Source organism: Nothobranchius furzeri, chromosome 19, assembly GCF_043380555.1.
Source record: "Nothobranchius furzeri strain GRZ-AD chromosome 19, NfurGRZ-RIMD1, whole genome shotgun sequence".
Taxonomy (NCBI): domain Eukaryota; kingdom Metazoa; phylum Chordata; class Actinopteri; order Cyprinodontiformes; family Nothobranchiidae; genus Nothobranchius; species Nothobranchius furzeri.
Window position 1 is genome coordinate 25,141,054 of NC_091759.1, and position 21,360 is coordinate 25,162,413.

General features: G+C 46.6%; 3 protein-coding genes across 6 annotated transcripts; 1 reads left to right on the top strand and 2 right to left on the bottom strand.

Annotated features, from left to right (window-relative positions):
- Window positions 1-346: 346 nt before the first annotated feature.
- klhl43 (kelch-like family member 43) lies at window positions 347-12,187 on the top strand. Of its 4 annotated transcripts, none has more exons than XM_015974150.3 (8): window positions 347-538; window positions 4,829-5,010; window positions 5,554-5,940; window positions 7,764-7,912; window positions 7,996-8,342; window positions 9,316-9,615; window positions 9,695-9,870; window positions 10,734-12,187. In XM_015974150.3, exons 3-8 carry the CDS (start codon window positions 5,627-5,629, stop codon window positions 11,518-11,520), a joined length of 2,073 nt encoding a protein of 690 aa, XP_015829636.1. In that variant the 5' UTR covers window positions 347-538; window positions 4,829-5,010; window positions 5,554-5,626; the 3' UTR covers window positions 11,521-12,187. The 4 variants fall into 4 exon arrangements, with proteins under 4 accessions (XP_015829636.1, XP_054601468.1, XP_015829634.1 ...); XM_054745493.2 differs by lacking the exon at window positions 4,829-5,010 and having other exon boundaries at window positions 10,734-11,569; window positions 11,719-12,187; XM_070547290.1 differs by lacking the exon at window positions 347-538 and adding an exon at window positions 4,076-4,586.
- Window positions 12,188-12,728: 541 nt separating this feature from the next.
- Window positions 12,729-16,422, bottom strand: rpl11 (ribosomal protein L11). Its single transcript, XM_015974151.3, has 6 exons — window positions 16,305-16,422; window positions 15,606-15,756; window positions 15,400-15,506; window positions 13,461-13,592; window positions 13,155-13,265; window positions 12,729-12,808 (listed from the first exon to the last, which is right to left on the bottom strand). The coding sequence occupies exons 1-6, from the start codon at window positions 16,308-16,310 to the stop codon at window positions 12,779-12,781; spliced, it is 537 nt and encodes a 178-aa protein (XP_015829637.1). The 5' UTR covers window positions 16,311-16,422; the 3' UTR covers window positions 12,729-12,778.
- Window positions 16,423-17,007: 585 nt separating this feature from the next.
- LOC129164542 (cyclic GMP-AMP synthase) lies at window positions 17,008-20,660 on the bottom strand. Its single transcript, XM_054744958.2, is given in 12 exon segments — window positions 17,008-17,337; window positions 17,339-17,374; window positions 17,502-17,624; window positions 17,816-17,887; window positions 18,927-19,020; window positions 19,023-19,065; window positions 19,592-19,650; window positions 19,653-19,709; window positions 19,888-20,101; window positions 20,167-20,447; window positions 20,504-20,531; window positions 20,586-20,660. Coding segments are annotated over 12 exon segments (1,410 nt in total). The 3' UTR covers window positions 17,008-17,009.
- Between the last annotated feature and the right edge of the window lie 700 nt (window positions 20,661-21,360).

Below are 21,360 nucleotides of genomic sequence, written 5' to 3' on the forward strand. Positions count from 1 at the left end.
CTAACTGTCTCATCATAAAGACCCACAGGACATCCAACAATCTGGATTCTGTCAAATGAATGTGATCCTTCATTGTAACAAAGAAAACTGCATCTGGCTCTCGCCTCTTAATCAACCGGTTTATGTTTTATTTTGAAAGGAAGAACTTTTAGCTCAGAAAGCGGATGGAAACAGAGCCTCCAACCTGAAACCAGACCGGCTCTGGGGGGTGGGGGGTGTTTGAGGTGCTGTGGGATATTTTTGGAGGGGAGGGCGATGAGGAGTCTCCATTTGGAGATGGAGGAGGAAAGTGTGTGTGTGTGTGTGTGTGTGTGGAGGGGGGGGGGGGGGGGGTCTACGTCAGAGCTTTGACTCTGATTCTGACACACATGCACGCTCAAGCACGCACACACTCACACACATACAAACACACACACACAGCAACCCTGCAGACGGACAGAAGGACGACGCAAAGAGGAAACAGGATTAAACAACAGAAACTAAAACAGGAAACAAAAAGGAAGAAAGCAGAGAGGCGCAGGAAACTACCAGGAAACAGGTAAACAGGTTTTTATTACAGCTTGTTGAGGTTTAGATATTCATTAAGTCCTCCACGCCATAGTCTGCTTCCCGCCTCCAAACATTTACCAACAGGCTGAAGGACCAAACGTCTCTCAGGTTTTTGATGCTTGTTTGCTTCTCACAGACTTTCTGATTCTGTTCATCTGCTGGAGAGATTTAGGCCTGAAATGTCACCTCCTTTTGACCCCAAAGGTTTTGGAAAACCACTGATCCAGAACCATGTTGACAAATTAAATGAAAGTCTGGTTGTCTGGAGTCAGGATTGGAGTCGCTATGGAGCTCAGCTGCTATAAATACTGATGAGATAAGAAACAATGTTCAGCAGGAAAGAGGAGAGGTCGGGTTCTCAGCTCTCCTGCAAAGCATGGCTGGTGTTTAACTAAAGTTGGTACCAGGCTGGTGTTTAACTAAAGTTGGTACCAGGCTGGTGTTTAACTAAACTTTGTACCAGGCTGGTGTTTAACTAAAGTTGGTACCAGGCTGGTGTTTAACTAAACTTTGTACCAGGCTGGTGTTTAACTAAAGTTTGTACCAGGCTGGTGTTTAACTAAACTTTGTACCAGGCTGGTGTTTAACTAAAGTTGGTACCAGGCTGGTGTTTAACTAAACTTTGTACCAGGCTGGTGTTTAACTAAAGTTGGTACCAGGCTGGTGTTTAACTAAAGTTGGTACCAGGCTGGTGTTTAACTAAAGTTTGTACCAGGCTGGTGTTTAACTAAACTTTGTACCAGGCTGGTGTTTAACTAAAGTTGGTACCAGGCTGGTGTTTAACTAAACTTTGTACCAGGCTGGTGTTTAACTAAAGTTGGTACCAGGCTGGTGTTTAACTAAGGTTTGTACCAGGCTGGTGTTTAACTAAAGTTTGTTCCAGGCTGGTGTTTAACTTAAGTTTGTACCAGGCTGGTGTTTAACTCAAGTTTGTTCCAGGCTGGTGTTTAACTTAAGTTTGTACCAGGCTGGTGTTTAACTAAAGTTGGTTCCAGGCTGGTGTTTAACTAAAGTTGGTACCAGGCTGGTGTTTAACTAAACTTTGTACCAGGCTGGTGTTTAACTAAAGTTGGTACCAGGCTGGTGTTTAACTAAACTTTGTACCAGGCGGGTGTTTAACTAAAGTTGGTACCAGGCTGGTGTTTAACTAAGGTTTGTACCAGGCTGGTGTTAAACTCAAGTTTGTTCCAGGCTGGTGTTTAACTTAAGTTTGTACCAGGCTGGTGTTTAACTAAAGTTGGTTCCAGGCTGGTGTTTAACTAAAGTTGGTACCAGGCTGGTGTTTAACTAAAGTTGGTACCAGGCTGGTGTTTAACTAAAGTTGGTACCAGGCTGGTGTTTAACTAAGGTTTGTACCAGGCTGGTGTTTAACTTAAGTTTGTACCAGGCTGGTGTTTAACTTAAGTTTGTACCAGGCTGGTGTTTAACTAAAGTTGGTTCCAGGCTGGTGTTTAACTAAAGTTGGTACCTGGCTGGTGTTTAACTAAAGTTGGTACCAGGCTGGTGTTTAACTAAAGTTGGTACCAGGCTGGTGTTTAACTAAGGTTTGTACCAGGCTGGTGTTTAACTAAAGTTGGTACCAGGCTGGTGTTTAACTCAAGTTTGTACCAGGCTGGTGTTTAACTTAAGTTTGTACCAGGCTGGTGTTTAACTAAAGTTGGTTCCAGGCTGGTGTTTAACTAAAGTTGGTACCAGGCTGGTGTTTAACTAAAGTTGGTACCAGGCTGGTGTTTAACTAAAGTTTGTACCAGGCTGGTGTTTATCTAAGGTTTGTACCAGGCTGGTGTTTAACTAAAGTTGGTACCAGGCTGGTGTTTAACTCAAGTTTGTAAGAGGCTGGTGTTTAACTAAAGTTTGTACCAGGCTGGTGTTTAACTCAAGTGGGTACCAGGCTGGTGTTTAACTAAAGTTGGTACCAGACTGGTGTTTAACTAAAGTTGGTACCAGGCTGATGTTTAACTAAAGTTGGTACCAGACTGGTGTTTAACTAACGTTTGTACCAGGCTGGTGTTTAACTAAAGTTGGTACCAGACTGGTGTTTAACTAAAGTTGGTACCAGGCTGGTGTTTAACTAAAGTTGGTACCTGGCTGGTGTTTAACTAAAGTTGGTACCAGGCTGGTGTTTAACTAAAGTTTGTACCAGGCTGGTGTTTAACTAAGGTTTGTACCAGGCTGGTGTTTAACTCAAGTTTGTAAGAGGCTGGTGTTTAACTAAAGTTGGTACCAGGCTGGTGTATAACTAAAGTTGGTTCCAGGCTGGTGTTTAACTAAAGTTGGTACCAGGCTGGTGTTTAACTCAAGTTTGTACCAGGCTGGTGTTTAACTCAAGTTTGTAAGAGGCTGGTGTTTAACTAAAGTTGGTACCAGGCTGGTGTTTAACTAAAGTTGGTTCCAGGCTGGTGTTTAACTAAAGTTGGTTCCAGGCTGGTGTTTAACTAAATTTGGTTCCAGGCTGGTTTTTAACTAAAGTTGGTTCCAGGCTGGTGTTTAACTAAAGTTTGTACCAGGCTGGTGTTTAACTTAAGTTTGTACCAGGCTGGTGTTTAACTAAAGTTGGTACCAGGCTGGTGTTTAACTTAAGTTGGTACCAGGCTGGTGTTTAACTCAAGTTTGTACCTGGCTGGTGTTTAACTCAAGTTTGTACCAGGCTGGTGTTTAACTCAAATTTGTAAGAGGCTGGTGTTTAACTAAAGTTGGTACCAGGCTGGTGTTTAACTAAAGTTGGTTCCAGGCTGGTGTTTAACTAAAGTTGGTTCCAGGCTGGTGTTTAACTAAATTTGGTTCCAGGCTGGTTTTTAACTAAAGTTGGTTCCAGGCTGGTGTTTAACTAAAGTTTGTACCAGGCTGGTGTTTAACTTAAGTTGGTACCAGGCTGGTGTTTAACTCAAGTTTGTACCTGGCTGGTGTTTAACTCAAGTTTGTACCAGGCTGGTGTTTAACTCAAGTTTGTACCAGGCTGGTGTTTAACTAAAGTTGGTACCAGGCTGGTGTTTAACTCAAGTTTGTACCAGGCTGGTGTTTAACTAAAGTTGGTACCAGGCTGGTGTTTAACTCAAGTTTGTACAAGGCTGGTTTTTAACTAAAGTTGGTACCAGGCTGGTGTTTAACTCAAGTTTGTACAAGGCTGGTTTTTAACTAAAGTTGGTACCAGACTGGTGTTTAACTCAAGTTTGTACCAGGCTGGTGTTTAACTAAAGTTGGTACCAGGCTGGTGTTTAACTCAAGTTTGTACAAGGCTGGTTTTTAACTAAAGTTGGTACCAGGCTGGTGTTTAACTCAAGTTTGTACCAGGCTGGTGTTTAACTCAAGTTTGTACCTGGCTGGTGCTTAACTCAAGTTTGTACCAGGCTGGTGTTTAACTCAAGTTTGTACCAGGCTGGTGTTTAACTAAAGTTGGTACCAGGCTGGTGTTTAACTCAAGTTTGTACCAGGCTGGTGTTTAACTAAAGTTGGTACCAGGCTGGTGTTTAACTCAAGTTTGTACAAGGCTGGTTTTTAACTAAATTTGGTACCAGGCTGGTGTTTAACTAAAGTTTGTACCAGGCTGGTGTTTAACTAAAGTTTGTACCAGGCTGGTGTTTAACTCAAGTTTGTACCTGGCTGGTGCTTAACTCAAGTTTGTACCAGGCTGGTGTTTAACTAAAGTTGGTACCAGGCTGGTGTTTAACTAAAGTTGGTACCAGGCTGGTTTTTAACTAAAGTTGGTACCAGGCTGATGTTTAACTAAAGTTGGTACCAGGCTGGTGTTTAACTAAATGTGGCAGTGTGAGCGTCCTGTCACAGTGTCCCGATTGATGATGCGCCCTGGCTGCTTGGCCAAGGGGATGTCCCTTTGGCTGACTGGTTAGTGCATATGACTCTCACGTGGTAGTCTGGGGATCAAATCCCGCCCGGGCCCTAGCTTCTCCACCTTGCCACATGAAGTTGGTATCGGGCTGGTATACCCAGATTTGTTTTAAAGAGGATAAAGATTAAAACAAGGAAAAAATTAAACTATTATTTTTACTTTATGTGGATTAAAAGGCCAGAGTCTGCAGGTAAAATCACAGATTAAATAATGATAATAATAATAATAATATTAACAATAATGAACAGAAAAATATTTAATTTAAATTACTGATCATTTCTGAATAATTTGCTTTTTTAACTACGAAAATTTGTATTATTTTCTTTAATAATCTTGTCAAAGTTGTGTTTTTGTGCAGAAAGAGGAGGAACATCTGAATAAAAACATTTCTTCTGATAGTTTTCTCCTCCTCTTCCTCGAATTTAACATCAGAAAGCGTCACAAACTGGAGGAATCTGAGCTGCTGGGCAGCAGCAGCGTCTGTAACGACGAACCCGTCCTCCTCGTGTGACACCAACAACAGCTGCAGCCCTCTCCATCACACTTCGGTCCATTTGTGGATCCTGCCGGTGTCCGAGCCAAGACAGGCTATTTAAGGAGGAACGTAGAAAAGGGTGAATCATGTGTTCTTCTTGTGTTCACCTCTGGCCATGATGGCACTCGGCAGCTGAGGTGGTGACTTACTTTCTCCACAAGTCGGAACCTAAAACCAAAATTCAGATTTCAGAGAATCTGGAGCTGGTTTAGACTCGTGTCAGTAAAGGATAGTCACCCACAAAGGGTCAGAAAAAAAGGTTTAAAACAGTGAAAGTTCAACAGAAATGTCAAAGCTGCTGCTGGAGACTCATTGGAGTCTCCATGGTAACCACCAGTGCCTCATCACCCTGAGTTGTTTTTGCTAATTTGCTCTGAGTTGTACAGCAACGTGCTTCTAAGAGTGAGAACACAAATCCTGAATGTTTTGTTTCTGACCAAGAAGAGGTTTGAACAAACTTTATTAACAACAACGAAAGCATTCATTATTTCCTGTTTTTATGTGTGTAATACTGAGATTGTTAAAATAAGATCATGTTTCGGTCTGGGCCTCCACTGACGCCGCGCCACATGAAACCTCTTTTAAACCGCGTCTGAAAGGATCCTGTTTTGAACTCTTCCAGGTGCTGTGTGTCGTGTCTGAGGGAAGGCTCTGATTTTAATCTGCTGTGAGGTAAAGAGATCTGCAGCAAAGCAATGGCGCCTAAGAAGAGGGCTCCTCGTCCGAGGAAAGCTGGCATGGACTCCGTCGGTCAGGTCGCCATGGAGACTGGCTCGGCATCACTGACGGTGGAGAGTCGAGGAGATGGCGTGGTGGTGGTGGAGAGCGGCGTGAACAAGATCGAGCAGATGGCAGCGCTGGACATCGCTCAGCTCAACAGCCTGAACCTGCCGCTGCCACCGCCCGTTGTCAAATCCGGGGAGCGCGGCCTCGGCCTGGGCAGTGAACTCACACGACCCCTCCACGGGAACGCTCTTCTGGAGGAGCTCAGCAAGATGCGCCAAGAGAAGTCAGTTATCACCATCAACACCCGACTTTAGACTTGATTATAATTATTATCATTAACTCCACAATTATAACTTCAGAAAAGGTTTTGTGTGTTTTGAAGCTACAGTAAGTAATACTTTTACAGTGAAGTAATCACAAAAGTCTAATGTACATCAGTACATCTCCTTTAAGCCCCATGAGATGTCTAAGCTGCAGCTGTTCCACACCTGCTTAGACTCTATCAAAACCTGGATGGTGGGAGCTTTCTACAGCTGAATGAAGATAAGACTGAGATCCTCATCTGTGCCCCAGACAAGCTGGTTCCCAAAGTCAGAGACTCTCTTGGTCAGCTTGCTTCCCACACCAAACCTTCCATCAGGAATCTTGGCGTGACCTTTGACCCAGCTCTCACCCTGGATTCTCATGTCAGTTCTCTTGTTCGCTCTTCCTTCTTCCATCTCAGGAACGTTGCTAAGCTGAGTCCCATTCTGTCCCGCTCTGAACTTGAGACAGTTCTCCACACCTTCATCTCCTCACGCTTAGACTACTGTAACTCTCTTTTCACGTGTCTGAGCAGAACCTCCCTGAACCGTCTACAGGTGGTTCAGAACGCCTGTGCTCGGCTTCTGACCAAGTCCTCCAAACACACCCACATCACCCCGCTTCTCCTCCAGCTTCACTGGCTGCCAGTCAACTTCAGGGTTCATTTCAAGATCCTGGTTCTGGTCTATAGGGCCTTACATGGACAAGCACCATCTTACACTGGTGATCTTCTTAAGCTTGGTTTATGCTTGACGCATTCACTTTCCGCGCGGTGATGCGGCTCGCGGCTGGAACGCGCTTCACAACTCGCAGCGTTTATGGTTTGTGCGGCTTGTCTCTGCGGTGAGCCAATATTCTCCCAAACTGTAGGGGGCAGCATGGAGCTCTACTGCATGCATCCAACACTACACCATAGTAGAAGTAGAAATTACTGTTTACAACATGGCATTTCAGCATTTTTAACAGCGTCCTCGTCTTTTCCGACAGTGCGAGCTATTTCTCTCCAAGAATTATTAACAACATGTTGATCACGGTGATCTCTGAGAGCTGAATCATACAAATGTCTGTAGTTACGAACCTCTGCCGTGCCGGTCCGCCATATTTTTCCGCGTCCGACCGTCCGCGTGGTTAGAAATTTTCCGAGGTGCGCGTTGCGGAAATCTTGGGCCGTGCGGAGACGCGGTGGAGGGGCGTGGTTGTTAAAATGACGCAAAATGACGCAACTTTTCCGCGCGGAGCCGTGCGGACCTCGCGGACGCGTCAAGCATAAACCAACCTTTAGTCCCTACACCCCCAGCAGGTCCCTGAGGTCCAGTGATCAAAGCCTACTGGTTGTGCAGCACCAGGCTAAAGGTCAAAGGTGACAGATCATCTGCTGCTGTGGCCCCCAGACTCTGGACCTCTCTCCCCCTGAGCCTGAGATCAGTGGACTCAGTGGTCTCCTTTAAAAAGCAGCTGAAGACTCACCTGTTCAAGCTGGCTTTTGGATTACCTTCTTCACCTCTCTCTCTTTATTCTGCTCTCCCCACCTATTCCACCTTCCTCAGGATCCACTGATTTCCCTCTTTCCCGTTCACTCTCTCTCTTTCTTTACATTTTTTATCACAATTGTCTATTTTTGCTCATTTTAAATATATTTTTAACCATTTTCTAAATTATTTTTTACATTTTTATATTGTTTGTTTTAGTGAAGCGCCTCGTGATTTTTATCTTGAGGCGCTATAGAAAAGATCTTGTCTTCTTCTTCTTTGTTCGTGCATCTAGATGATAACCATGCACTTGTCGTCTTCTGCCCATCTTCAGGTTCCTGACGGACCTGGAGCTGGCCTGTAAGACTAAAGCCTTCGACGTCCACAAGCTGGTCATCTCTTCCATCAGCCAGTACTTCAGAGAGATTCTGGCCAAAGACCCTGGAATGAAGCGGCTGGAGCTCCCCTCTCTCTCCCCTCTGGGTGTGTCTTAGTGCCTTCTACCTGAGGATGTAAACCTCTTTGCTGATGATGGACGAGTTTTTTTCTTCTTCTCTCATCTGCAGGTCTTGCAAACGTCATCACCTTTGCCTACCTGGGACGCGTCCACATGTCCCTCTACACAATCGGCTGCACCGTCTCCGCCGCCGCCACCCTTCAGATCCCACAGCTGCTGAAGATGTGCATGGACTTCCTGCTGGCAGAGCTCAATGTGCAGACCTGCGTCTACGTCTGGAACATCGCCGCCGCCTATGGCCTGCGTCCCGTCTGCGATGCCGCCCGACGCTTCGTCCTGGAGAATTTTGTGCAGTTTGCGGCGACGCCGCTCTTCACACAGCTGACCCTGGAGCAGATCTCCGCCTTCCTTCAGGATGACTCGTTGCTGCTTCCATCAGAGCTCACAGCCTTCCAGGTCAGAGGTCAAATCACGAGCTTAGATTTTCGATTCCTTAAAAGTTTAAATCCATCTACAGTCCTAATCAGAACCCTAAATAGTCATTCCATGAAGCCGCGGCCCAACACTGCTGATACTTCCTGTATCTTCTATTTAGGACCAGACCTATAAACAGACCTCAGACCAGCTGCTCAGCCGTGAGCTGAAATCCTCCAGTATAGCTCCGACTGTACGCTAGCAGGAAGCTGCTTTAATAGCACCTTTAGGACCGGAATAGACGAGCAGCTGAGCAGAGAGTCAGGAACACAACAGCTGTGGAAAAGTTGCACCACCACCGCTACAGATCACTTCATCCAACAGATCGTTCTAACTTTTGCTCCACAGATAAAAGTTATTACTGCTAATTATTTCATCAGACCCTCAAATAAACGATCTAAAAATCTGATGAATAATTTAATAATCAGCCTAAACCTCCGTTAATCCTGTGGTTCCAGATGAGGAACAAAAGTTTGGTTTTTACAGATTTGATCTTAATCTAAAGGAACATTTCACCCATTCTGAAGTGTTGCCATAGGCTACACCGGCATTCCTGAACAGCCTCTGTTCAGAGAAATAAGTACGTTCTTCAGGTCCGGTGAGCTAACAGCTAGTCAGAGCACAACCAAGACTAAACGCTATTCCTCTGAGCCGAGGCTTTTTGGGAAGCCGTTTACGACAGGCAAAGCAGGAATTATTTCAACTTAAAAAAAAACTACATTAAAACTTAGCCCGCCTCAAGTCAATTATGAAGGACGTGGCACTGAAAGCCCCGCCCACCTGACCACAGATGAGGTGTTTTTTAAAGCATCAAAAAACTAATTGGTTACTAAGATAACTCTTGGCAACTTCCCATTGGTTGATATTGAAGAGGCGGGGCTTATCACAAGGAGATTTTGGGTTCTTTTTACTTGAACTTTGTGTGTTTCTGGGATGTTTTTAATTCATCCTTCAGCTCGCCATGAAGTGGTTGGACTTTGACGCCTCTCGTCAGCCTCACGCCGCCGAGCTTCTGTCCCACGTCCACTTTGAGACGATCCCGGCCAGCGAGCTGGTGAGCCAGATCCAGCCGGTGCCCCGTATGATGCTGGACCCCCAGTGTCACCGCCTGCTGGTGGACGCCATGAACTACCACCTGCTGCCTTACCAGCAGAACACCCTGCAGTCCCGACGCACTCAGGTCCGCGCCAGCCAGCCGACCCTGCTCACCATCGGAGGACGCCCGTCTCTGACTGAGAGAGCTCTGAGCCGTGAGGTCGGTATCAACACGACAACACACACCTCACTCCACACGAAACAGAGACGCTTCAGTGGCCTTTGACCCTGCTGTCCAGGTGTTGTGGAGGGACCCTCGTGAAGGAGGAGCCACCTGGCGCCACCTGACCCAGCTGCCAGCAAAGAGCTTCAACCAGTGCGTGGCTGTGATGGACGGCTTCCTGTACGTGGCAGGAGGAGAGGACCAGAATGACGCTCGGAACCAGGCCAAACACGCTGTCAGCACACTCAGCAGGTAAAACACCTGCCTCAGTAAGAAAATAGCTCCTAACTCAAGGGGTGAGCCAGAGCTGTGATCTTATGTCATGGACGTGATTTTCACTTTAGAAGTGGGGGGACACGAGGGGGGGTATCTTTACAGTATGCTCTAATGGGAAACAGGCTTCAACACAAACGGTTGCTTTCCGCTTGGTCCTAGAGCTCAACCAGTGTCAATTTAATATAGTGTAATATTGTTTTTGGATGGTAAAAAGTGCAGGGGTCAATTGACTTTGGAAAAAGTGTGTGGGGGGGGGGGGGGGACATGCCCCCCCCCCCCCCCCAAATTACGTCCATGTCTTATGTAGACACATGGCCTCATCAGCCTGTTGGTATGGGGCACCGATTAAAAAAATAATACATTTCTCACTTTTATTCATGAAAATACAATTTTATGTCAGAATATTTATACAAACATGAAGATATATTTAATTTATTAAACATATGAAGTTAAATTCAAGTTAAAGAGCAAACACAGACTGATTTAAATTGTTAGAACACTAAAAAAAGGAAACTAATGTTTTCAGAAGCCATTTTATGGTGATTGATCATTTATTACGTTTCTGGGTTTGAAAACACAGAAATAAGAAGATCCACAAAATATCTACCAGCGCCTGAGACCTGGGGGTACCACTCTGAAAGTCTAAAAGAAGTTGCCTTTTTACTTAGATTTTATGTTAAATATTTAAAATTAGCCTTAAAATTTTAACTATTTTAAAACTTAATTCAACGTTGTTGTTTTTTTCTCCATGTGAATGTTTTACTTTCCCATCAGCGCCCGTACATGCGGCCATGCTGGTTTACATGCCCTACCTGTTTCTGACTCTGTCCCGTCTGCAGGTACGACCCCCGCTTCAACACCTGGCTCCACCTGACCGGCATGCGTCAGCGCCGGACCCACTTCTCCCTGGCTGCCAGCGGCGGCCGCCTTTTCGCCATCGGCGGCCGTAATGTGGAGGGTCTCCTGGCCACCACCGAGAGCTACCTGCCCTCCTCCAACACCTGGCAGATGCGTGCACCCATGGAGTCGCCCCGCTGCTGCCACTCCAGCGCCACCCTGCCCTGCGGAGACATCCTGGTGACCGGCGGCTACATCAGCTGCGCCTACTCCCGCTCCGTGGCGCGCTACAGCTTGGAGAGCGACTCCTGGAGCGAGCAGACCCCCTTGGACACCCCCCGCGGCTGGCACTGCTCCGCCACCCTCGGAGGGAAGGTGTACGTGGTGGGTGGAAGCCAGCTGGGGCCCGGAGGGGAGCGGGTGGATGTCTTGTCGGTGGAGGTGTTCTCCCCGGAGGGCGGAACCTGGAGCCGGGCTGCCCCGCTGCGCCTGGGGGTCAGCACCGCCGGCCTCTCCCCGCTGGCCGGCAAGCTGTACCTGCTGGGGGGCTGGAACGAGGCAGAGAAGCGCTACAAGGCGGCCGTGCAGACGTACGAGCCGGCCACAGACAGCTGGTCCAGGGCCGAGGACCTCCCGGAGCCCACGGTGGGGGTGTCCTGCTGCACCCTCAGCCTCCCGCCCCGCCACGCCCCGCGCCGGCAGCAGCACCGCAACACACCCGGTCACGAAGACCCGCAGCAGGCCGGGAAGAACCGCAGCGAGACCCCAACACACACCGGCAGGGCATAGGGGGGAGAGCTGGGTCGGAACCGACACCGTTACTAGAACGGTTCTAAAGGTCTGCGGGATCTAACACGGAATTCATTTGTTTTAGAAAGAAATTAATTTAAAACAAAAAGTAAAAAAAAAAAATAAAGCTACAAAATCCTGATACGTTTTTTAATTTCTACTGATGAAAACATCAAATGATCTTTAATCCTGTCGCAGATCCAGGAGAAGGCTGGAAGGAAACAAACCTGCAAGGTCTGAGAAGGTAAAGGTGGATTTGAGGGGTGGAGCAGGTGGATGGAGGTGAAGGGTGGAGAGAAAGAGCTGATGAGGTGTCTGAAGAACATCAGGTGAAGGTGAAACCGATGCACCTGAGGATGCAGCGGAGTACTAAAAACACGGTTTTAATCAGTAAAATACAAGTTTATAAAAACGTTTTAAATGTTAATTTTTACTTTAAAAAGCAACTAGAATCAGATTTGAATAAAACTTCTATAATTAGGAAACTGGACAAAGTTTATGTTCTCATCCAAACACTAATTATCCTGAAGCCACCAGGTGAGACCAACACCTGCGGGAGGAACTCAAGAGGGCTTTTATTCACCGACAGAATTTCTCTGATAGAGGCTGTAAAGTGAAAATCTGGATGTTTGCTCGAGTTTCACTGAATAAAAGAAAACTAAAACCAGCTGAATCTGCGTTTTTTCTCCATCTGATGAGGATGAACTTCCGGTTTTGCCTGAAAGTACCTGCTGAGCCCACGCCACATCTGCATGACTCAGTGCTGCACCCTTGTGGTGAAAAGCTTCACACCCATATTCGACTGAAGGTTGGTTTTCCACACTTCCGGTTTGGAGTCCCTCCAGGCTTCCTGCAGCAGCACATCTGAGTTTTATTGTATTTCTCCCCTGAAAGCTAACATCACTCTGCAACCATTTACACATTCAAGCTGCTGTGAAGCTAAACTTGCTGCTTCAGCCTGAAAAATCCTCCAACTCCACTTCATCCCAACAACTGGACTGCATATTTGACACCAGGTTGCTGGATGTTGAGTTTGATGACCAAACGCTGCTCCTACAGCTCAGACTTGTCCTCTAACGGTCTTCGGGTCATGCAGCAGCAGCTCGCTGGAACACCCAAGTTTAATCAGACATCAAACATCCACGTCTGATAGCTGAAGTTAACGTTGAACCACAGAAAACGTCTCATTAAAAACAGAACAAGGAGCGTTTTGGTTTTTACTTTTATTACTTTGTTACAAAGATGGCGAGGAGCTTCTTTATTTGCCGGGGAGGATGATGCCGTCGTACTGAAACGCCACAAAAGAGAGAACCACATTTAAATATTTGTACATAAAGACCAGCCAGAAGCTCGTCTAGCTTCAGTCAAACATCAGAGATTTAAAACTAAACAGCTGATAAACTCTGAAGGTTTGGTCCCAGTGAACACCCAGGTGTACGGTGGCCCACAGAGACCAAACTGCTCATTCAAAACAAGCTTCATCTGAAATCCAACGATACACGTCTGATTTAAAACAGCATCAAAGGTTACGTTTGATCTTCTTTGGCCTTTAATGCAACGGTTCTGGTCTCACGGCCACCTTTGGACCCGACCTGCTGCCCTCACCTCAGAACCACCCAGACCTCTGTACTCACTTTCTGCTGGAACCAGCGCATGGCCTCCTCTTTGCGGATGCGGTGCTTGGCGCCGATACGGCCTCTTTTCCGCTTCTTGTCAGCGATGCTGAAACCGGGTCTACCCAGAACCTGAGCGGGATGAAAACAACGTAAACGATTTGGCTCAGCACAAACACTCGTTTGGATCGGAACCAAACAAGGATCTCACTGATTGGACGTCTCAGCTCATTCCTGCAGGATCAGGATAAAACACTGGATTCACACCACAGAGCTTTAGAAGACGTCCTTCAACAACCGTCGGGTTTGTGTTCTGGAGCCACTCACCACGTAGAAGTCCAGTCCGTAGATACCGATGCTCGGGTCGTACTTGATGCCCAGATCGATGTGCTCCTGGATACCGAAGCCGAAGTTTCCCGTGTCGGAGAAGTTGTTCTTCCTTAACTCGTACTCGCGCACCTGGAAGCCACAGAGGAACTTTGTTATTGTAGAAGAAACCAGACCTGAGGCCTAACTGGACCGACAAGTCTCCCAACGTCAGAATAAACAAACCCAGAGTCAGCCGTCTCTAATCCAGATTAGCTTTTTACCAAAACCCTTCAGGATTTTATCCCAACATCACTTCAGGTGTGGTACGAGTTTCTGACAGACAAATAACGGATTCAAAAGTGAAAAAAAAAAAAAAAATCTCACAGATAAAGCACCGATACCAGGACGGGGTTGGAGCCCGATACCGATTTAACACCGTCTAACATTTGTGAAAGGAAACAGCAGCAAGCTGGAGGTGAAGCAGCAGAACGTTTCTGAATCGTTAGGGCTCTGACTTTAGGTGTCGTACACATTACGGTACGTCAGTCACAGGTGATCACTCACTGTTTTAGTTAGGTAGCCATGCCATCCTATAATATTTAGTCTAGCTATGAACCATGGACCGGCTCACTCGCAGGAGCGGGACCGTCTCCGCACACAACCGGACAGCACTAGCGCCAACCGGACAGCACTAGGACCAACCGGACAGCACTAGGGCCAACCGGACAGCACTAGGACCAACCGGACAGCACTAGGGCCAACCGGACAGCACTAGGGCCAACCGGACAGCACTAGGGCCAACCGGACAGCACTAGGGCCAACCGGACAGCACTAGGACCAACCGGACAGCACTAGGACCAACCGGACAGCACTAGGACCAACCGGACAGCACTAGGGCCAACCGGACAGCACTAGGGCCAACCGGACAGCACTAGGGCCAACCGGACAGCACTAGGGCCAACCGGACAGCACTAGGGCCAACCGGACAGCACTAGGGCCAACCGGACAGCACTAGGACCAACCGGACAGCACTAGGACCAACCGGACAGCACTAGGACCAACCGGACAGCACTAGGGCCAACCGGACAGCACTAGGGCCAACCGGACAGCACTAGGGCCACCCGGACAGCACTAGGGCCAACCGGACAGCACTAGGGCCAACCGGACAGCACTAGGACCAACCGGACAGCACTAGGACCAACCGGACAGCACTAGGGCCAACCGGACAGCACTAGGACCAACCGGACAGCACTAGGACCAACCGGACAGCACTAGGGCCAACCGGACAGCACTAGGACCAACCGGACAGCACTAGGACCACCCGGACAGCACTAGGGCCACCCGGACAGCACTAGGGCCAACCGGACAGCACTGGGGCCAACCGGACAGCACTGGGGCCAACCGGACAGCACTAGGACCAACCGGACAGCACTAGGACCAACCGGAGCACGACTCACTCATCACGACAGAAAACAGTCAACGGAACAGTTCACACTGTACAAGTGCGGGGTCGTCATGGCGACCAACACCAACCCCCAATGAATTCTGTCGTTGAAATAAACCGTCTTAAGTTGAAGCCAAAGCTGTTGTACCTGAGCAGACACCATTTTTGTTGTTTTTATGCGTTGCCCATCAAATGTAAAGAGCTGCGAATGGCCAGACAAAACTTTTCGCACCAACGACAGACTGAACTGAGAAAAATCGAGTTGTTTCCGCTACGGTTGGATTAGATTTCTAAGCTCTTATTTAGCTGCACTAAAAACACATTAAATAGCACCAGAGGACAGGAGCCCACTGCACCAAACAGCTGCTTCAAAAACCAGCTGATCTGCCCTTCCTTCTAACCTAAAGCCATTCAATCAAATTTGATTCATAAGAGCCACAGCTACCCATCCAGGTAATCCAAACCGTGACAAATGTGAAGTAGATTCAAAGAAAACCTCCAAGATTTGCTCACCTTGAGTCCCTTCTCCAGGATCTCCTCAGCTTTAGCTCCGCGGACGGTGCAGTGGACAGCGATCTTTTCATTTCTGCGGATACCAAAGGATCTGACAGTGTAGCGGGCTGTAAAGAGGGGGAAACACAAACAGATGGAAGTTAGGATCCAGCTCCGGCTTTGTGAGAACTCTTCCCGTCCCTGGTTGGGATCATCTGGACACGAACCCTTGGAAAAGACAGGTGTCTGTCCCGTGAGCTGCTCCAACACTTTGGCAGCTCTGGTCAGTCTGTCTCCGCTCTCACCCACACAGATGTTCAGGCAGAGCTTACGGATGCGGAGCTCTCTCATGGGATTCTCCTTCTTCTCACCCTGGTCCTGCAAATAAACAAGTCAGAGCCCGTTAAGCCTGAAGACAGCCGCTGCTACGCAGAGATAAAGAACGTTAGTAACCGGAAACATAATTAATATGATCGATGGTTCACACATCTGATTTTAGACAGTCGCCTGCCCGGTTGTTCGGCAGATTACGGACACACGCCGGACGGAGAACATGCCCGGACATATTCTCTTTGCTAATGTCGTTAGCATCGGCACACATCTCACTCTTGTTCTCAGGCTAAAAAGCCCCGTAACGAGTCAGAACTACACAGAATGAATATGCAGGTCATCGTGCTTAAACTGCTAAGCTGCGTGTTAACAACACAGGAACTGTCAGCTAAAGTTGTTAGCCTGTTAGCATCACCCACTTTAGCGGTTTTAAAATAACAATGTAATGTTTATCGAACAAATATGACTTTAGATTAATCGTTCATCACAATCTCTTTGTGCCTGAAAACCAAACTGGGATTGAAGCGACTGTTCAGGCCCGATGATTGTGGATTAAATCAGTAACTTCATGTCGCTCGACGTGAGCAGATACTCACCGCCATATTGGATAGCTTAGAAGAGGGCGCATCATTTCCGGCGGAACGCTTTTATAAGGGGGTGTCCGTTGTAAATGTGGTCTGGAAAACAACACGCAGCAACGTCGGTTCCGACTGACGAACAATCCGCAGACAATTGAGAAAAAAAAACGCAAAAACACGTATTTCTTTTAAAATTATATATTTAAAAAATGACCCTGATATTTTATCAATATTTTATTAATTCTATAATATTACCCAACATTTCCGCAGTCCTGCAGCACTTTTCTACATTTACATTTAAAATGTTGGTCAACAAAGAAAACTTGTACAAATGTAAATTTAATCATAGTTTCTACGCTAAGAACAAATTTGCTACAGTATGCCAAAATGTTTTTAATTCAAAGAAAGAAAATTAGTGAAACAAACCCAAATAAATGCAAGTAGTAAAATAACTCCTTTCCTCTACTTTCAAAATAAAAAACGTAGCTAAACATCACTACGGACTTCAAATGATTTTTCATTTAAAGAAAAGTTTGACACAATAAAATAAAACATAGTTTGAATATTAGACGTCGGTGACGATCAGTGTGAATCAAAGTTTTTAAATAAGCACTTCCTGCTTCACTTCAGCCCTTTTCTTGGATTTACAGAAGATGAATTGTCACCCAGTTTATCTTTTATTTATGTTTAAATCTTTACATCTATTAATCTTGTTTTTATCGTTTAATCCCAAAAACAGCAAAAGGCAAATAGAACAACCAGAAAAAACAGCAGGGTGAGTTTCAGACAGGAAGCAGTGGGCAGGGAGGATTTCTCAGTGGGTTTCTCCAGGATGATGTGAGCTGCAGCGGTGGATGGTTTCAGAAGAGAAACCAGAGCTGGGGGTTTCAGCAGAGGCAGACCTTCCCTCTTCTGCTCATCCAGAGCCCTGACGAGAAAAGCAAGAGCTCTGCGATGGAAGATGGTCGGGGAGAAGAGGTTGCATTCAGGCACAAAGAAGTGAGGGAGGTCCCCTCTGCGAGCGTGGTCCTGCAGGGCATCGACCAGGTACAGGAAGCTGCTGACAGACCCACTGGGAGTCATCACATCTGGCCAGGATGATGCAAAAATTAAACAAGGAACAGAAATCTTTTCTAACAACTGTAGTCCCGTTTTCTAGACGTTCTGCAGATTTTTTCTGTTATGTCAATTCAAACGTATGTTTCTGAGGAACACCTGCAGGCCAAAGCGTGGAGGAAGACGGTCTGTCCGTGGTAGGAGCAGAGCTCATCCAGCTCTTTGGGAAACCGTTGTTTCAGACCCTCAATCGGAGATTTCAGCAGCATCAAGCACAGCTTTCTGAGAGAAGAACAGGAAATTGGGTTTAAACAGTAAAAACCTGTGGCTCGCATTAATCTACAGGTTTACACGAGTAAAAAGAACCGTTTAGGAGTTGTGATGGTAAAAAAAATAATAATCACATCCTCTGAAGTCCTGTCTGTCCTCTAACGCACCAAAAACATAACGAGGGACGGATTTGACGGACTCACCGGCAGCACTTGGTGCCGTGACCCTCACAGCAGGTTTTCTTGTTACCGTGAGATGTGATGATCTTCAACTCTCTGCAGAAGAACCAAAAACCGCGTGCTAACAAAACAGGCAGACCAACAGCTTCACGTAACAAACAACATACTTCCTACTTCCTGTCAAAATAAGAGCCTGTGTCTCTTCATTAAGCTGAGAAACTGCTGAAATAAAACAAATAAAAATATTAATTTAGGCTCATTTTGAAGTTCGTTTCATTTTCACTCGAAATTGAACAAAAAGTGCAAAACACACAAAATTCCAAGTTAAATTCAGACAGAATTCCGCGTAAATTTCCACACAAATGGGAAGCTGGTTAAATAACGTCGGGCAGATTTTGTAGATTTGAGCCACTTTAAGAACACACTCAGACTAGCTGTTAGCTTGTCAGTCCTGAAGGAAGAAAACTCTATTTCTGTGAACAGAGGCTGCTCAGGAAGCAGTCTACAACACCTAATTTGGTCGTTCCTGACTGACGCTGGTTTGTGAGACTTTAGTTTTCTGTGTTTCTGGTTGAATGTTTGACCTCTGGTCCTAAACCTTGCTCTGGTTCCTGATCCACGATGCAGTGGTCTCTGTTAAGAATGAGTGTCATTTAAGTCTTGCTCTGGGGGGAAAAAAAGCTCCGGTGCTCCCGTTTCAGCATGGAGAATTCAGTCAGAGGAGAAAGGAACTCCAGACGGCAGGATCTGGAGTCTTACTTCCTGATATGTGGACGTCTCTCCTCCGATTGGCTAACAGCAACACGACTCTACCACCGACTCTGTCTGCTCTGCAACGCTGATGTTTTATCTCCACTAATAACACAAGCCTGGAGGAGTTCTGCTGTGTGGTGGAGTTGCTAATGCTGACGGTTAGCTTCTACTAGCTGAGATGGGTGAGTGCATGATTGTTAGTGACAGGGTGACGTAGATCTGTCAGGTTTTTCTAATCCTAGAGTTTCACCGTCTGTTTCCTATCAGAAGCTGATGCGGGAGATCGGTGTAGGAGACTATTCTCATGTTCAGCCTGCATGAAACACTCAGAGTGACCCGTTAGAACCAGATAGTAATTAAATTAGACGGAACTTCTTCCCACCTTTTGCGTCTTTGCTCTGGTGTCGCCCCTTTCAGCCTTTTCGGGACAAAGTAACACGGCTGATTCCTGATTTCTCGGCGACTCTTCTTTCCCAGTCCACATCTGGACCGGTACGGGTCGCGGGTGGCCAGCTCTGACTCTTCAGACACATGAATAAATAAATAAATAAATAAATAAATAAATAAATAAATAAATAAATAAATAAATAAATAAATAAATAAATAAATAAAGCAGTAGCTAAGGAGGAAGGGCGGGTTGTCCAGTAATCAGAAGGTTGCAGGTTAGATCCCGGTTCCAACCAGAAAATGCTGCTGTTGTGTCCTTTGGCAAGAATCTAAACCTGCCGGGCCTGCTGGTGGTCGGAGGGACGGCTGGCGCCGGTGCTCAGCAGGCTTCACCTGTCAGTGCGCCCCAGGCCATCATCAGTGTGTTGTGAAGCGCCTTGGGGGGCTGTAGAACCCTCAGCAGGCGCTGCAAATACAGGCCATGGACTCTGAAACCTACTTAGACCTTTATTTTGTAGGATAAGAAGTCTTCAACCTTTACATTAAAGCTTACGGACGTTTCCTCTGTTTGAGTTGGAGAATAAAGAGAAGCCCTGACCTTTACAGCCGATGTGATGCCGCTGGTTCTGAAGATCAACGCGTTCCAGATGAGGGAATTACCTCGAGAGCCAGGACCACGTCCACAGAGATCAGCTCCTCTCCTCTGGTCTCAGGTCTGCCGGAGAGTTGGGCGTCTTCCTGTTCACCTCCCAGTGACAGCTGAGCTGGTCGTCAGGGACTGGACTCAAGAAAAGCTTCAGTTAAAACACCTTAAACAGAACCAATCAGAACCAGGTTCCCAGATGTTCCTCCGCTGGAGGGGACGGATTTGATGCCTTACTGACATCATCTGAGGGTTCTTTCAGCCAGAACCGAGTAAAAACACACAAAGAACATGTGGAGGTGAAGAGGAGAACCTCTGTAGGTCTTCAGGAACTTGCGGACCAGCTGGAACATCTCAGTCAGGAGCTTAGTGGACGACAAGGTGAGCTGGTTCTCCAGGAGGTAGTCCCGTATGGGTCCCTGAGGGGCGTGGACCAGGTCGATCCGGTGGAACAGGCCACCGTCGAGCTCCGTGGTGGTGAGAACCGGAAACTTCAGCATCATGTCAAACTCGTCAGGGCTGTAGATCTGAAACACGGCAGAGGCAGAAGGGAGGGGTGAAGGTCTGGAGAAGGTGGTTATGGTGACCTCACCTTGACCTTCTCAAAGTAACTTCCTGTGTTGAGGAACTCAACAGACTGGAACAGCGACTCCTTCTTCAGGAACTTCAGCAGGTGTTCCCGGAAGCCGTTGACCATCTCTGCAGCCCAGCGGCGGTCCCTCTGAGAGATCTTCAGGTCCCTGGCGTTGAGTTTGATCCAGTCTGCCAGGTCCGAGGGGACAGAGACGGGTTGCTCCACCACTGAGGAGCTCCTAACTGCAACGAGACTCAGATGGTGAGATGAGGAACTTTCTGAAGAACCTGCAGGTTCACCTCAGGGCTGCTGCTGGACTTCCTGTCTTTGTCTCACAGGTGGGAGTCTCGGAGACCCGCTGTCCTCTCCGTCCATAACTCCTCCTACATCAGCAAGATCAGACGGAAGGACCAGCTGCTTCTAGAGCTGAATCAGGCCTTCAGGAACCTCATCAGCAGATCCAGTAAGGACGGGTTCTGGTTCTGGTGACCTGAAATAACCTTTTCTCCCATTTTATGATTTGTAAAACTTTATGATTTTATTTACTATGAAGCAACAATTTGAGGTTCTGATTGTTTTGACTCACTTTATAAATAAAGTTAGATTGATTAATTGTTTTATTTACTGAAAAATGATTTTTTTGGTTGTTTTTACATTAAAAAAAACTGTTTAAATCAGCTTCAACATGCAGGATCATCGCATTTTACGTGTTTCTGACACCGGAACTGAAATAAAGTTTTTCAAAAATCTCAAAAAGTTGTTTTTCAGGAAAACTTTAAGAGAATAAAAGCCGCCGGAAGTGAAAACATGAATATGATGAGTCTGAGTCGTGCTGAAGCGTCCCGAGCTCTCCTCCACCTCCTGAGCGTGATCTTCACTCGCATCCTTTACGACGTGCTGCGGTGTCGGAGAAAACACGTGACCGTGCCTTTTGTGTGTAAATCTTCAATAAAGTTCTGCAAAAATAGAATAAAATAAAATAAATGAAGAACGCCTCCTTGTTATTAAATGTTCAGAGTTATTTAAACTTGTACAATCATCTATTTTAACTTTTAACCACATTTCTTTTTTTGTTCTTCGTTTATTTCATTTTCATGTGTTCACCGTGGCTAACTTGTGTCATCAGTAGGTTCAGTTTTTCACGTCTTTTTGCTTTCCATACCCACTCAGCTTCCCCCGCGTCCTCTTGAAGGCCGTGATGATCTCATGACC

What these genes read in the sequence shown, in the direction of transcription:
- rpl11 (XM_015974151.3), bottom strand. An exon ending in GACACCTGTCTTTTCCAAGG is followed by an intron (nt 15,507 to 15,605) that starts GTTCGTGTCCAG and finishes CCCTCTTTACAG; the next exon opens with CCCGCTACACTGTCAGATCC. An exon ending in TCCTGGAGAAGGGACTCAAG is followed by an intron (nt 13,593 to 15,399) that starts GTGAGCAAATCT and finishes TGTGGCTTCCAG; the next exon opens with GTGCGCGAGTACGAGTTAAG.
- klhl43 (XM_015974150.3), top strand. Translation starts at nt 5,627, where the DNA reads ATGGCGCCTAAGAAGAGGGCTCCTCGTCCGAGGAAAGCTGGCATGGAC. An exon ending in CAGAGCTCACAGCCTTCCAG is followed by an intron (nt 8,343 to 9,315) that starts GTCAGAGGTCAA and finishes TTCATCCTTCAG; the next exon opens with CTCGCCATGAAGTGGTTGGA. An exon ending in GCTGTCAGCACACTCAGCAG is followed by an intron (nt 9,871 to 10,733) that starts GTAAAACACCTG and finishes TCCCGTCTGCAG; the next exon opens with GTACGACCCCCGCTTCAACA.